General features: G+C 37.1%; 1 protein-coding gene across 1 annotated transcript; it reads right to left on the bottom strand.

The window, feature by feature from the left end:
• Nucleotides 1–2,352: 2,352 nt before the first annotated feature.
• On the bottom strand, nt 2,353–5,478 carry LOC107563498 (tubulin polymerization-promoting protein family member 3-like). The gene is made up of 2 exons (XM_016248388.1): nt 5,290–5,478; nt 2,353–3,195 (listed from the first exon to the last, which is right to left on the bottom strand). The coding sequence occupies exons 1-2, from the start codon at nt 5,461–5,463 to the stop codon at nt 3,004–3,006; spliced, it is 366 nt and encodes a 121-aa protein (XP_016103874.1). The 5' UTR covers nt 5,464–5,478; the 3' UTR covers nt 2,353–3,003.
• Nucleotides 5,479–13,828: the final 8,350 nt, after the last annotated feature.

Below are 13,828 nucleotides of genomic sequence, written 5' to 3'. Positions count from 1 at the left end.
ATAGTGGATTCATTGAAAGTTGTCTTATTGCATAACCTCTGCTTAGATCCTGTTTGTCTTTATTTTTCATACTTTAGCATTTTACTACAGTAGCAAGCCTAATGACATGTGATAATCATTTCAACATATTGTTAGCCTACTTGCTAATTGTTATATAACCTCTAAATAATATGTGAAACAACACAAGAGCATCAGTAGGCTATTAGATTATCATTTCAACAAGTTGTTAATTACTAATTGTCGCATACAGTGGCAGCTTGTCGGGTGAGGCACTGCAGTCACATCATCTGCGCTTCGGGGAGGCACAGCTTTGTGATGCCTGCAGCAACCACATGTGACGACCCCGGGCTGGACTCGCTTCATCCACGGAGAAAGCCGATCCGGTGATCCACAGCGCGAAGTTAAAGTATTTCCTCAGCGACCAGCACGGATCAGCGGGTTGACTCTTAACTTTTATAAAGAATATCTCTTTGGATTTGAGACTTTAGTCTTTGCAACTTTACAGATCTTCTTTATGCACCAAGAGCTTGTAACACTCCAAAGAGAAAGGAAAAATTGAAATCGCATCATATGACCCCTTTAAAAAGGGATGGATGTTTGCTTCAAGTGATAGTCCAGGTAAGTGAATTTATATTATCTTGCTGTATGTGTGTCGTTTTCTTTACATGTTCTGACTAAAAGCAACCAAAAGGTCATTTTAAAGTGGTTAAGCAAATAATAATAATAATAATAATCGACAGGGATCCCCAGACCAATACAATTAGTGTGCCTCCTCTATTTTAAAACCCACAAGCCGCCACTGGTCGCATAGTCCTATATTATTTAGAGCTCATGTAACAAAAGTGAGGTCAGACATGACCCTGACTCATATTTGGCTCCATGCGTTCACTAGAATTACGCAACACGTTAATTAGAAGGGGTACCCGTCCCGCATACATAAACAAATACAAATATATAGGCTTATCTGACAAATATGGCATATATGAGCATGCGAAATATTGAACAGGTGGCCTGGTTCCCAAATTAAAGGAATCTTTAGCCTAGCCTACTTCACACAGTGCACTCAATAAATGATGTCTTTTGTCGTTCCACTAGGTTCCTTTATTGATGTCCGGGGGAAATCGAATTAGTTCTCAAGCGTTTCAGAGCAAGAACCAGATCAGATATAGCCGATGCAATAAAGTGATTAGACGCACAAAGCTGTATTCAAACTGCACACATACCTTACATTAGAAATAAAACATGTAACCAGCCATTACAATGACTTTTTATATAGTGTACATTTAGCATTACTTAATCGTGTCTCGTACCTCCTCCTAGAGGCATTCAGTCATCCGCCTGCATCAACAGCGCTCATGTTAACAGGCAATTAATCAGCCGCTTGATTGACTTACAGCGCGCTGCGAGCTCTGAACTTGACTGAAGGCGTTTGCGACGCTGCTGTGCGATGCCATTTATCAACATGTGACAGGAGCAACAAAGGCTCGAGCTGGAATAGAGCGAGATGTTTTTGATTAACGCTTCCAAGGAGATGAACCAAACAAACGTTGCCATGAACGAGTGTGTTTGGTTATAAACACTCAGAGGGCAGGGGAAGGCTGCCGGAGCCAGGTGCCACTGTTTTGTTTGTGTGTGGTGCGGTTGCCATGGCAACAGAGGGACCAGCGTCTGTCCCTCAGACTTCGGACAAGTGGACCGGTGTTCCGTACACACGCTGTGTGTAATGCTGGATATGACAGTTAACAGCGTTTTTGACTTTGTTATTAGGTATCTGGTGTTATTTAACCACAGTTTTACTACTGTATTTTTGGAGGTTGCTGTGGTTACACAGTGGCACATTTTTGTTAGGTTTATGAGAGGCAGCACAGGCAGGTGCAAAGAACTTCATTTTATGCGCAGAGTGCTGAATAAAGCAAAAAAGGGTTTCGACCTTTACAAAGCAAGAGACCTACCGTATACATTTTTAACAATGTCAAATAGTTTTGCTTGGCATATCATTTAATTAACAGCCTTCAGGGAACATCAGTTCATGGACCCCTAGTTGAAAGCCCTTAGTTTGACAGAATTAGCACGATGGATATGTTTAAGCATGCTGTAGAATGTGAAGCCGTAATCTATTTCATCTTTATTTTGAAACTAGTAGTTATAGTCATGATGCTATAGTAGTTAGTAATTACACAGACACAATGTTTTTTGTTGTCTGTTTTAGTCTTGTACCTCGCCAGAGAGGTTTTGCTGTTGCTGCAGGGAAAAAAATAGTTGTGTAGCCTATGCATTTTATTTGTTATTTAAAATAAACCAAAATAGGCCTACATAAACAAAACTTAAAATTAAACACACCAAAAGTTATTTAGTAATAGTTTATACAAAGGCAGTTTCCAGTTTCAGTTACACAGTAAGCTAACGTAAAGATATGACGATTAATTTTTGGAAATAATAACAGAAGGCTAATACACACATAAAGCTGGTTTACCATTATCCTTTGGAGAAAGACATTTACGTTTTAGCAATGAATATTGTTAGATTTTATTGACAGCAATTCCGTTAGTGCATCTATACACATGTTGGAGGAAATACATCTCTTAAAGGGCTTCCTGTGTTCCGCTTGTCCCTCTCTGAAGCACTGTGATGTTTAGATGCGCCTAGCTATTAAACAGCAACATAAAAACTGAACAAAAACACTAATTATCTGTTTCCCCACCCAAAGAGCTGTCTTTATGCTTCCTCTTTGAGATTTTCACCTGAAATCCTACATACAGCAGGGGCTGGTATCTGCATGAAAGGACTGAGACCAGTCCTCTCTTACCCTTCTGTCAACTTTCTAACAAAAACCGACTGTAATACTTCTTTATACTTAAAGACAAACATTTACAACACATCCTGTGTTACACTGCATAGTGGCTGTGTGATTTTACAGGTCAAAGTTCAAGTTTAGCTTTGGTCCAGACCTAAGTGCTGATGAAGATGAAGCTCAGAGCTTGCTGACATGGAGACAGTGGGGCCTTACTTGGCCTTCGTCTTCTCCTCGTAAGTCCCAGCGTCCTTGTAGGCACCTACGTAGCCTGTGTGCTCCACAATCTCCTCCCGCCCACCTTTTCCTTTGCCTTTCCCACTGTCATCAAAACGCTCCTTGTGTGAGCCCGTATATTTAGATGTGTCGGTTAACCGATCCACGGCACCAGTTTTGGCCACTTTCTAGAATGGTTAAACAAATATAACATACAAATGAGTGATATATATATAATAAAATATGGAACTAGAAATGTGCTTCAGCAAACCAAATAATATTTTTATTTAACCAGATGATCTGCACAAGGCTGTTGCAGCCTGCCTCAGCAGATCCTTTTTTTGCATTGAATGAATTCCACATATACATCACATATTCTTGCAACTCCTTTTGAACTTTTAACTAGTTGCCAGGTTTGATTTATTGTTGTTTGATTTGTTACTGCCCTCTTGTGCTGAACCCACTGAGGAATGATGTAGTACCTTGCTAGCGTTTCTCAATCTTGCTTCTGGAGGTCCACCAACACTATTCATTTTAGGTGTCTCTCTTATTTGATGCATCCAAATAAGTTCATAAAAAACGCATGCAACTACAGATGAGTTGAATTATGTGTTAGATACAGGAGACATCCAAACTGTGCAGTGTTGAAGGAGCTTCATGAGCAACATTTTAAATATTCAGGCAATACCCTTACCCCATATTTCTGTCACATCTAAGATATTAGTTGCCTAAGATATTAGTTGCCAAGAAGTTGATGAAGCCTAGTAACTAGATGAATGACGTCATTAATATGGCAAACAAATAACCTTTCTGTCTTCTTGCTTCTTTTTTTTTAAGATTCTTCAGTGTTTTTAAAGTCTCTTATGCTCACCAAAACTGCATTTATTTGATTTAAAAATCACTATTATTGTGAAATATGATTAAAAATAACATTTAAATATTTAAATAACTGTTTATTTAAATACGCTGAATTTTTAGCATCCAGTCTTCAGTGTCACATGATCCTTCAGAAATCATCCTAATATGCTGATTTGGTGCTCAAGAAACATTTCTTATTATTGTCAATGCTGATTAGTATCTTTGTGAAACCATGATACAGTGAAACCGTGATTATTTTCCAGGATTCTCTGATGAATTGAAAGTTTAAAAGAACAGCATAACTTGATCATTGATCATAACTGATCAATCAATTTTTTTCAGTTTAAAGCATCCTTGCTGAATAAAAGTATACCTTTTTTTGCATTGAATGAATTCCACATATACATCACATATTCTTGCAACTCCTTTTGAACTTTTAACTAGTTGCCAGGTTTGATTTATTGTTGTTTGATTTGTTACTGCCCTCTTGTGCTGAACCCACTGAGGAATGATGTAGTACCTTGCTAGCGTTTCTCAATCTTGCTTCTGGAGGTCCACCAACACTATTCATTTTAGGTGTCTCTCTTATTTGATGCATCCAAATAAGTTCATAAAAAACGCATGCAACTACAGATGAGTTGAATTATGTGTTAGATACAGGAGACATCCAAACTGTGCAGTGTTGAAGGAGCTTCATGAGCAACATTTTAAATATTCAGGCAATACCCTTACCCCATATTTCTGTCACATCTAAGATATTAGTTGCCTAAGATATTAGTTGCCAAGAAGTTGATGAAGCCTAGTAACTAGATGACTGACGTCATTAATATGGCAAACAAATAACCTTTCTGTCTTCTTGCTTCTTTTTTTTTAAGATTCTTCAGTGTTTTTAAAGTCTCTTATGCTCACCAAAACTGCATTTATTTGATTAAAAAATCACTATTATTGTGAAATATGATTAAAAATAACATTTAAATATTTAAATAACTGTTTATTTAAATACGCTGAATTTTTAGCATCCAGTCTTCAGTGTCACATGATCCTTCAGAAATCATCCTAATATGCTGATTTGGTGCTCAAGAAACATTTCTTATTATTGTCAATGCTGATTAGTATCTTTGTGAAACCATGATACAGTGAAACCGTGATTATTTTCCAGGATTCTCTGATGAATTGAAAGTTTAAAAGAACAGCATAACTTGATCATTGATCATAACTGATCAATCAATTTTTTTCAGTTTAAAGCATCCTTGCTGAATAAAAGTATACATTTCTTTTTTTTAAACTGATCCTAAACTTTTGATTGGTAGTCTATAACAATATTGATTTTGATGCCATCTTGCACAGTATAGTCACATTTATTTATATCAACATACATTCGTGCAAAAATACCTCAAATTATTGTTTTCAAATGGTTGACTTACCGTTACACCAACGTTGGTGGGTTCTTTTCCCTCGATTAGCGTATATATAGACTGCAGTGCCTCTTCTTTGCTTTGAATTTTGAATCTCTTTGGGGCCAGTTCTTCTAGAGCTTTCTGGAACTCCTCATATGTTATGACCCGAGATGTCTTTGCTCTAAATAATATGATAAACATATCCTTTTCAGTATTTCTGTTACATTGCCAATACTGTACAGTTATGCTTTATACTTAATCTATGAAAATATTGTTAATATTTACAATATCTACTTGTATATTTTACATTTTATGGGGTTTATTTTGCATGCACAGTAATATATGTAGTAAGGACTGAGCTAATGAGGTGATTATCAGCTCTCAGCAGACTGCTAATTATTCACTTCGGAGCACTGCTCAACAGACAAAAACACATTTCCTAAACATTTTCAGATGGCCTTTTTAGTTTTACTATGACAATCTCTTATTAACTATAAATATAACGTTTTTAAAAAAAATTTTTGAGAATAGGGATGTTCACACTACAACTATAACAATAATGACAATACCGTTTTCCAGTTTTTCTCCAGCTGATGAACGATAAAACAGCCACTGCCATCAGAATTCATCAGACTTTAAAAAAAACTAAAGCAACAGATGACATAGCTGACAAAACTCTAATATAGTTATAGTTTATAGCATTATAGTTATCTATATACAGTAGTTATTGTTCTTGGTGTAAACGACCTTAAGTTGGGCAGTTGGACTTAATAGATTTCATAGAAAATCATGTACTCTTTGATGGGCACTATGTTTTTTAGCACTATGATTATGATTAGCACTATGATTCCATCCAGTTGGAGGATATAATACATATTTGATATTCTGAGCCAATTTTAGAACACATATTGTTTTCTTTCTTGTTCCGAACAAGTGAAAGTCTGGTAGTATGTGATTCCCAGTCGTTTAGTGTATGATTCCCAATTTTTCCTCTGTAAACATTTACAAAGTTGGTATGTGTAGGGTGCCTAGCGTTTTAAATCTGTTCCAATTTTAAATGCTGAGGAGTGTATTCCAGCCTTTACTGTCTTTCATTGATACCTTCTTTCGCATTAATACTATACTGAGAAAAGGGTCAGTAGAGACATTAATATGAATCAAATATTTGCTAATACCCATTCCAGCCTCAAGCACGCTAATATGCAGGCATAAAATAACAAATATATAAATGGGATAGTTGATGTAAAGTACAAGAATGCATTGTCTCTGTACTTGCAACTGCATTAATTCAAAGCTCAATGGATCTGTGGAAGTGTTTGGATAACGTGGAATTTCAGAAGTGAGGCCGATTCTAGACTTTCTTGGTGTGTCTGCACAGTCCAGCCATTGTTGATGGAGGCGAGAGTAGGTGTGTGTATGGTCTGATGTGTCTTGGAGTTATTGTGGAATGTTTCAGATGGATGTCAGGAGTTTGGCAGCCGATGGCTCATGGAGAGGTGATGAGTGTACAGCAGCAGTGGGTGGGCTTGCCCTGGCTTCAAATCCAACTCTTTCAGCCATCTGTAGTCTCCTCTGAGCTCACACACAATGGCTCAAGTGTTGCATCAAACAGTCTCTTCTGCTCACCAAGGCTGCATTTATTTGATCACAAATACATTAAAAACAGTAATATTGTGAAATATTGCTACAGTTTAAAATGACTCTTTTCTATATTCACATTTTTGAAAATGTAACTTATTCCTGTGATGGCAAAGCTCAATATTAAGCAAACATTACTCCAGACTTTAGTGTCACATGATCTTTCAGAAATCATTCTAATATGCTGATTTGCTGCTCAAGAAAAATGTCTTATTATAATCAATGTTGAAAACAGCGCTGCTTAGTGTTTTTGTGCAGCGACATTTTTCAGGATTCTTTGATGAATGTAAAGTTCAAATGAACATTTTACTTGAAATAGAACTCTTTGGTAATATTATAAATATATTTTCTGTCACATTTGATGAATTTAATGTGTCCTTGCTGAATGCAAAAGAAAAAAAAGTTATGCAGACAAGTTATTTCCTATTTGTTGAGGAGAATGTATCCAAACATTGTTGCACCATGTTGTAATAATCACTGGTTTGTCAAACAGTTCCTCAGTCACTGAACCATGAAAATCGTCTAATTTTATAAGTCGTCATGCTTAACATGTTGCATGTGTGTGCTGTGTATTTCCCTAATACAGTGTATGAGGGATCATGTGTGAGCTGCTGCTGAGGTTATTCCCACACAGGCGGCTGAATAAAGACATCATTGTGAGCATGAGCGTCACCCTTCTAACACACATGCAAAGGCAACAGTCCACATAAACACACACTGCCCACCTCCCAAGAGATCCCCTCACTCAGGACAAGACTTGTGGAGGTGTCCATGGAAACCATTGTATTAAAGACACAAGTACCCACCCATCCAGACAAAACACACAAACAAACAGTAGACACATCATGTCCTGAAGACTTTATGAGCAGATCATAATCATATGTTTCAGCCCCAGAGTTTTATAGCTAAACCTTCTTTGTGGTCCTGCCCTCTGGATACCTGTATTCCCCACACAACATGTTTCTGTACACTTGCTCTGTATTTTATACTGAAGTATAATAGATTTTAATATATGATAATCACAAACCATAAAAAGTTATATGTTTTATAGATAACTTAATGGGTGTTTACTTTCTGATCAGACAGACAGCAGCTCTATAATTAACCTGATGATGTCAGCATTGTTTTGTTCATTATTTATAATATGAATAGCATCCTTATGTGCCAATGTGCCGCTGGGAAAACATCATGCAGTATATTTTGCTTATGTATAATTGCAATCTAAATCATTTTAGTCAGTGGCAGTTGTAATTATCCAAAGTGAACATGATTTCATCTTTTGGCACTTGATGGCCCTTAGTCAGACTGCAGATGTTGCAGTTAGGACATGTTACTATACTGTCTGTTGAAAACAGTAGATTTTAAATTATTATAATTTTTTTTTTTTGCAATTAAAACATGCTCTTTTCTACCCGTTTTGACTTTTTGTGTTGTATATTTATGACCAGTAGAAGGAGAGAAAAATACCAACAATAAAAAAGTCATGACAGATACTCCATTCAACACAGTATCTCACAGCAATGAATGCAAATTTTTTATTTGTTAAGGTGCTAAATCAGTAGCATATATCATCTTGTCTTGAAATTATGCCACTTTATGTCATGTCAATTTATGCACTGAATTCACACTTTACTGTATAGCAATATTTATATACAGCATGTTTCAATATGCAAACCACATCTGCTGATGCATGGTGTATTATGGGTCTATGATGTTATGTGTGCATGCATATAGCTAATAAGATGAGTGCATGCATGCATGTGCATTTGTATATGAAGACATTCTCTCACATTAGTGTCAGTGAAATTGCTCTTACCTGTGCTACTGACTTCCAGCTGCTGGCAATCCACACACATGCACGCACACACGCTCCTGGGTCTGCACAACTTCTGTCCCGTTCTGCTCTCTCTCTCTCTCTTCTGTCTCTCCTGTTACTCCCTTCTGAAATGGGCTTTAAAGGCTGAGGGCTTGTTATCATCTGTTTATTCCTGTATCTATGGAGACGTCCTGTTTAACATCAAGGCATGGCAATAAAAGAGAGAGAGGGAGAGAGAGAGAGAGAGAGAGAGAGAGTGTGTGTGTGTGTGTGTGTGAGAGAGAGAGAGAGAGAGAGAGAGAGTGTGTGTGTGTGTGAGAGAGAGAGAGAGAGTGTGTGTGTGTGTGTGTGTGAAAGACCTGTATCTATGGAGACGTCCTGTTTAACATCAAAGCATGGCAATAAAAGAGAGAGAGGGAGAGAGAGAGAGAGAGAGAGAGAGAGTGTGTGTGTGTGTGTGTGTGAAAGAGAGAGAGAAAGAAAGAGAACCTACTCGAGTTATAGTGACCAGGGTCATTTATCAGTCGGGTTGAACTGGAGCTTGAGCATAGCAACATAGAGAAGCCAGAAAAAGACTTCAACTCTATTCTGGGTGGGGCATTTGTGTTTATCTTCTGTTTTGGCATTCTGTGTTTGAATGTAAATGCTCATTCAACGATGTGAATGTGTAAGAAGAGAGCGAGGAATGCGATTCATCCAGCGCTACACACATGTGTTAGTATGCGTGTGTGAAAATGCTCATCCAATGCTGCCCGTGTGTGTCTATACTTAGCTACACTTTGGAACCAGATTTGTCCTGAGAAGTTCTCAAGCCAAATCTGAAAAACCTCTATTTTAAGGACATTGAGGGCCACTGTCATTTGTAAAAATGATATATAAATAAAGGTGGAGACTTGGTTCTATTCATTGATTGTTGCAAGCTTTCAGTTGATTGTAGAGGCTAGGTTTAAGTGAACTAAATGAATGGAGAAACCTGACATACATCACAGAGAGTCGTTTCACCAGTAAAATAAAAAATAAAATATATGCATGCAATATATACATAAGAATGAGTTTTCATGTAGGAAATAGTTGAATTTATTACATGCCAACTATAACGCTCTGGTATGCTTGATTCTGATTGGTCAATAGAAGCATTAAGCATTCAAATATCTTTGAATGATTACCATTGCTCATCTGGGAAACCGTCATGTTCTGTCTCTAATAAAGCTAATAAAATGATTTAAACTCATTTAGTTAGCCATGTAACAAGTACAGTCGGATGGCCATTATTTTAAAACAAACCCTTCAGAGTGATATGATCGGCCTGTTGGGGTTCATTTACAATAATTGACTCTTCATTACCCTTTCCATAGTTTCTCTCAGGTGCAGATGAAACTCACAGAGGGCCATTCTGAAGACGGCCAGACAGGTCTTTTTTGATCATTCTTTCTCTGCTCTTTCTGTCTTTTTCTCATTTGGCACCTCTCCTTCATCCACTGAGCTAATATTTTCCATGGTTGCCCTCACTGTCTGTCTCTTTCCTCTTGTTGTCCAAAGAACAGGACATATAAAACCAGAATTACCATTCAGCAACAGTCTGGAGCCAAATGTGATCTGATTTCACTAGGAGATGTTTTTATTTTGTTTGTATGTATTTATGTTTTAAGCCATTTTTTTTTTTGCCACATGGGATTACCATTTATGAGTGATACAACATGCAGGACCAATATATACTGTATATGAGCCTTTTAAACAGTTTGCACCAGTGCCATATGTTTGAACCATCAATCAACAAAAAAAATCCATGACAAATGTGTGGAGCATGTTACATTTTATACCAATAACGTATAACAATTTAAAAGAACTGAACAATTCAGGCTCACATATACAGAATTGTGTTGGAACATTTGCCTTGCCAGTTCTATTACGGTACATCAGACTGATCAAATTGCCCTTTGAAAACTGTTTACCAAATGCTGACTTTAACTCCAATCCTTACACATTCAAAGAGCACTTTTGTTCATTTGCTGAATCATGGTGCTAAAAGATTTACTGTTGTGCTCTATGATTAGCTTTACATTCAGATTTTTAAGAGAGGTTTGTTTGAACAGCTCTACATTCATCTTTCCACAGCAGTGCCCCTGTGTTTTTGAAGCCCTGCCATCTCATTGCTGCACACGGCTGTTATATTTTTAATAATATACTCAAATATGCTAGATTTATTAATAAAGTTATTTAAATTATTTAAAAAAAACAATGATATAGTTAAAACATTACAAATATTTGAAAATGGCAGTGTTCTTTGAAGTATCATGACAATCCAATTAGCATCTAAAGCTAGAATGATGAACTTTGTAGGGTGGTGTTCTTTCACAACTCAACAGCATAGCATTTCTCCTCTTCATGGTAGTCCAGTTAAGTCACATGCACTGTTTCCTAGGTTTAGCAAATACATTGTGGGTATGCAAATATTTTGAGTGTTTGTTAACGTGTACTTTAAGAAGCTCTCTTAAAAAAAAATAAAATAAATAGGAATGTTGCCATTCCAAATAGTGATCTAATTAAATTAATCTTTCATCACTCACTTGACCAGATTACATTACAGATGTCTCCACCAGAAACAGCTCGGAGACTTGCTATGAGAAATGAAAACTACATACCACGGCAATACATTGGGTGTGTTTAAGAGAACGGGAACAATACACTGTGTTCGTATATCCTTTAATATATGGTGTTTGATATACCTTTAAATTTACCTTTATTTTAATATCCATATAATTTTATATCCATGTAACATTTGTCAGCATTAAAAAAAATGGAAATATCAAGAGTCTTCATTTTATTTCTAAAGGCTCTTGCATGAAGGAAAGCCACCAGTCATTATTCAGAAACAAAACTCTTATTTAGGATATTCAGTATGTAGTTATTTAAAACAGTTGTTCTCACTTTGCCCCTACAGTGTGCCCTTAGCAAACTTCCAAGGGGACCACAAGATGACTTCAAATTAAAATGCAACTGTAACAATCAATCCACTGAAGGCAAGCGTAGTGAAGAACCCATGTGCAGTTTATTCAAAGAGGGTGAAATCCAAAATTCAAACATAATCCAAGACTAGAAACACAGACTTGACGAGGTATGACCAGACTCACCGACAGCAGGTTACAACATCAATGGCAACATGATGGCTACTTATAGCAAACAAGAGGGTCACATGACAAGAACAAACCAATGGGAAACAAGACACATGACTAAGACTACCAATCAGAACATGACACATACACAAGGCAGAGATACATGAGGGCAAGGGAAGCATGACACTAACAGGGTGAAACAATACAAAATAAAAGACATGGAAAATATGAACATGACAAAACCCAAACACCACATTACAGCAGCAAAGCACAAATTTTGCCCTAATTACTGTTTTATTGAAGCTGTTTGAAAGCAAGCAGCTTTATCATAATTACATCAGAAATACCAGAGTAAATATATTTTCCAATATGAGGGGCCTGTGAATATTGTGTTGGAAAATGAAGGGCCTTCAGGTCAGCAAGGCTGAGAACCAATGATTCAGATGTTTTTTTAGCGGCGCCCCCCTTTGAAAGTGAAAAGCCACTGCATTCATGTCACATGTCACATTATGACATTAAAAATGGCATACATTATTTTTTATTATTTTAGCTTTGAGAACAAGAGCTCATGCACAACTAAAGGCTTTAAATGCCTAGCCAATAAACACCCGTCCATCCTACGCTACCCTGAAAATCATTCACATCCTGAAATGTAAAAGAAAAGAAAAAAACCCTCAGGAGCACACTCTGTTATAGACATTATAATTTAATATGGAAACATACTGGATTGGATTATTTCTTTCTGTAAAAATAATGATTTCGAACCTACAGATGTGTGACATGCACTCATAGCCCTATTAAGTGAACTTTATTGTTTCAATAAAGTGTTGAGTGATGTCTGTTACACATTCAGTGGCTAAGTCACACGGCATATCTCTTTGACCTTTTGATGATGGACACATTTAGTGGGTGTATACAAGTTGTCCTGGAAACACTTTGTTGTGATATCAAACTTCACACAGCAAAATGGCGTGCAGAAAGTGAACGGTCCAGTATCTGCCATAGTGTGACATTTACAGCGCACAACATGTCAAACAAACTGAACACTTGCACTACAGAATTTCAACGCATCAGACGGGACATGGCATGCGTTTACCACAGAGTTTCAGCTAATATCCTGTTTTACTCTCTCATTCTCAGCACCTCTTTATCACCTTATTTAAACATGCAATATATCAGTTTTATACACAGAAATTAAAAACATGAAATTTGAACAGTCAGAAGTGGTTTTAATGCATTATGCATCATCAATTTGGAATATTTTATCATCCTTACTCTTTCATTGCATGATTCGGTGTACATGTGAGGAAGTGGTTTGTTGTTGGGCTGCCACAATCCAAAAATATCATCTTCCTCCTCTTCCTTTTCTCATTTGCTTCATTTACTTAGCTGCTTTTCTGTGTAAACGAATGTCTCTTCATTTTCAGCTCATTTAGCGCTGTGAAAGCAGAGAAATCCATGACCAACAGGAAACAGATGTGCACCTCAGAACAAAAGGTCTAGGGCTGTTGGTTACTGCATGTGAGTCTTTGTGTTTATTCCACCAACCAGCGTTCATTAAAGTAGTTGTTTCTGCATGTGCCATAATATGACGTGTTTAATGTGTTTTCGAAGTCTGCCTGTATGTGTGACCATTATAAAACAAAGTAGCATACTGCATCCATCTGTCCAACCATGACTGCTGGTGTCCACAACAATGCTGTGAACTAATGAACACAAGCGGTGGGAAAATCAGAGAGATGTGTGGGAGCCACTGGAGGGTCAAATTAAAGGCATCAAACACTCACTTCATATTTCAGCTTTTGTTTGAACTGTTGTCATAGAGACGATTGCTGCTAGCATAACTTATTTTCTTTCCGTTTTTTCTGGTTAAGGGCCATAGATGATGAGGTCACTGTTGGAAATGAATGAAACAGATCGAGAGACATTGATAAGTGAAAGGACACACAGTTCTGTTTAACCAATCTTTCCCTGTCAACCCTGCCTCAGCTGCATGTGG

This window comes from Sinocyclocheilus grahami, unplaced genomic scaffold, assembly GCF_001515645.1.
Source record: "Sinocyclocheilus grahami isolate Dianchi unplaced genomic scaffold, SAMN03320097.WGS_v1.1 scaffold876.1, whole genome shotgun sequence".
NCBI lineage: Eukaryota > Metazoa > Chordata > Actinopteri > Cypriniformes > Cyprinidae > Sinocyclocheilus > Sinocyclocheilus grahami.
Note: the sequence above shows the minus strand (reverse complement) of the source record. Positions and strands in the feature narration are given on the sequence as shown.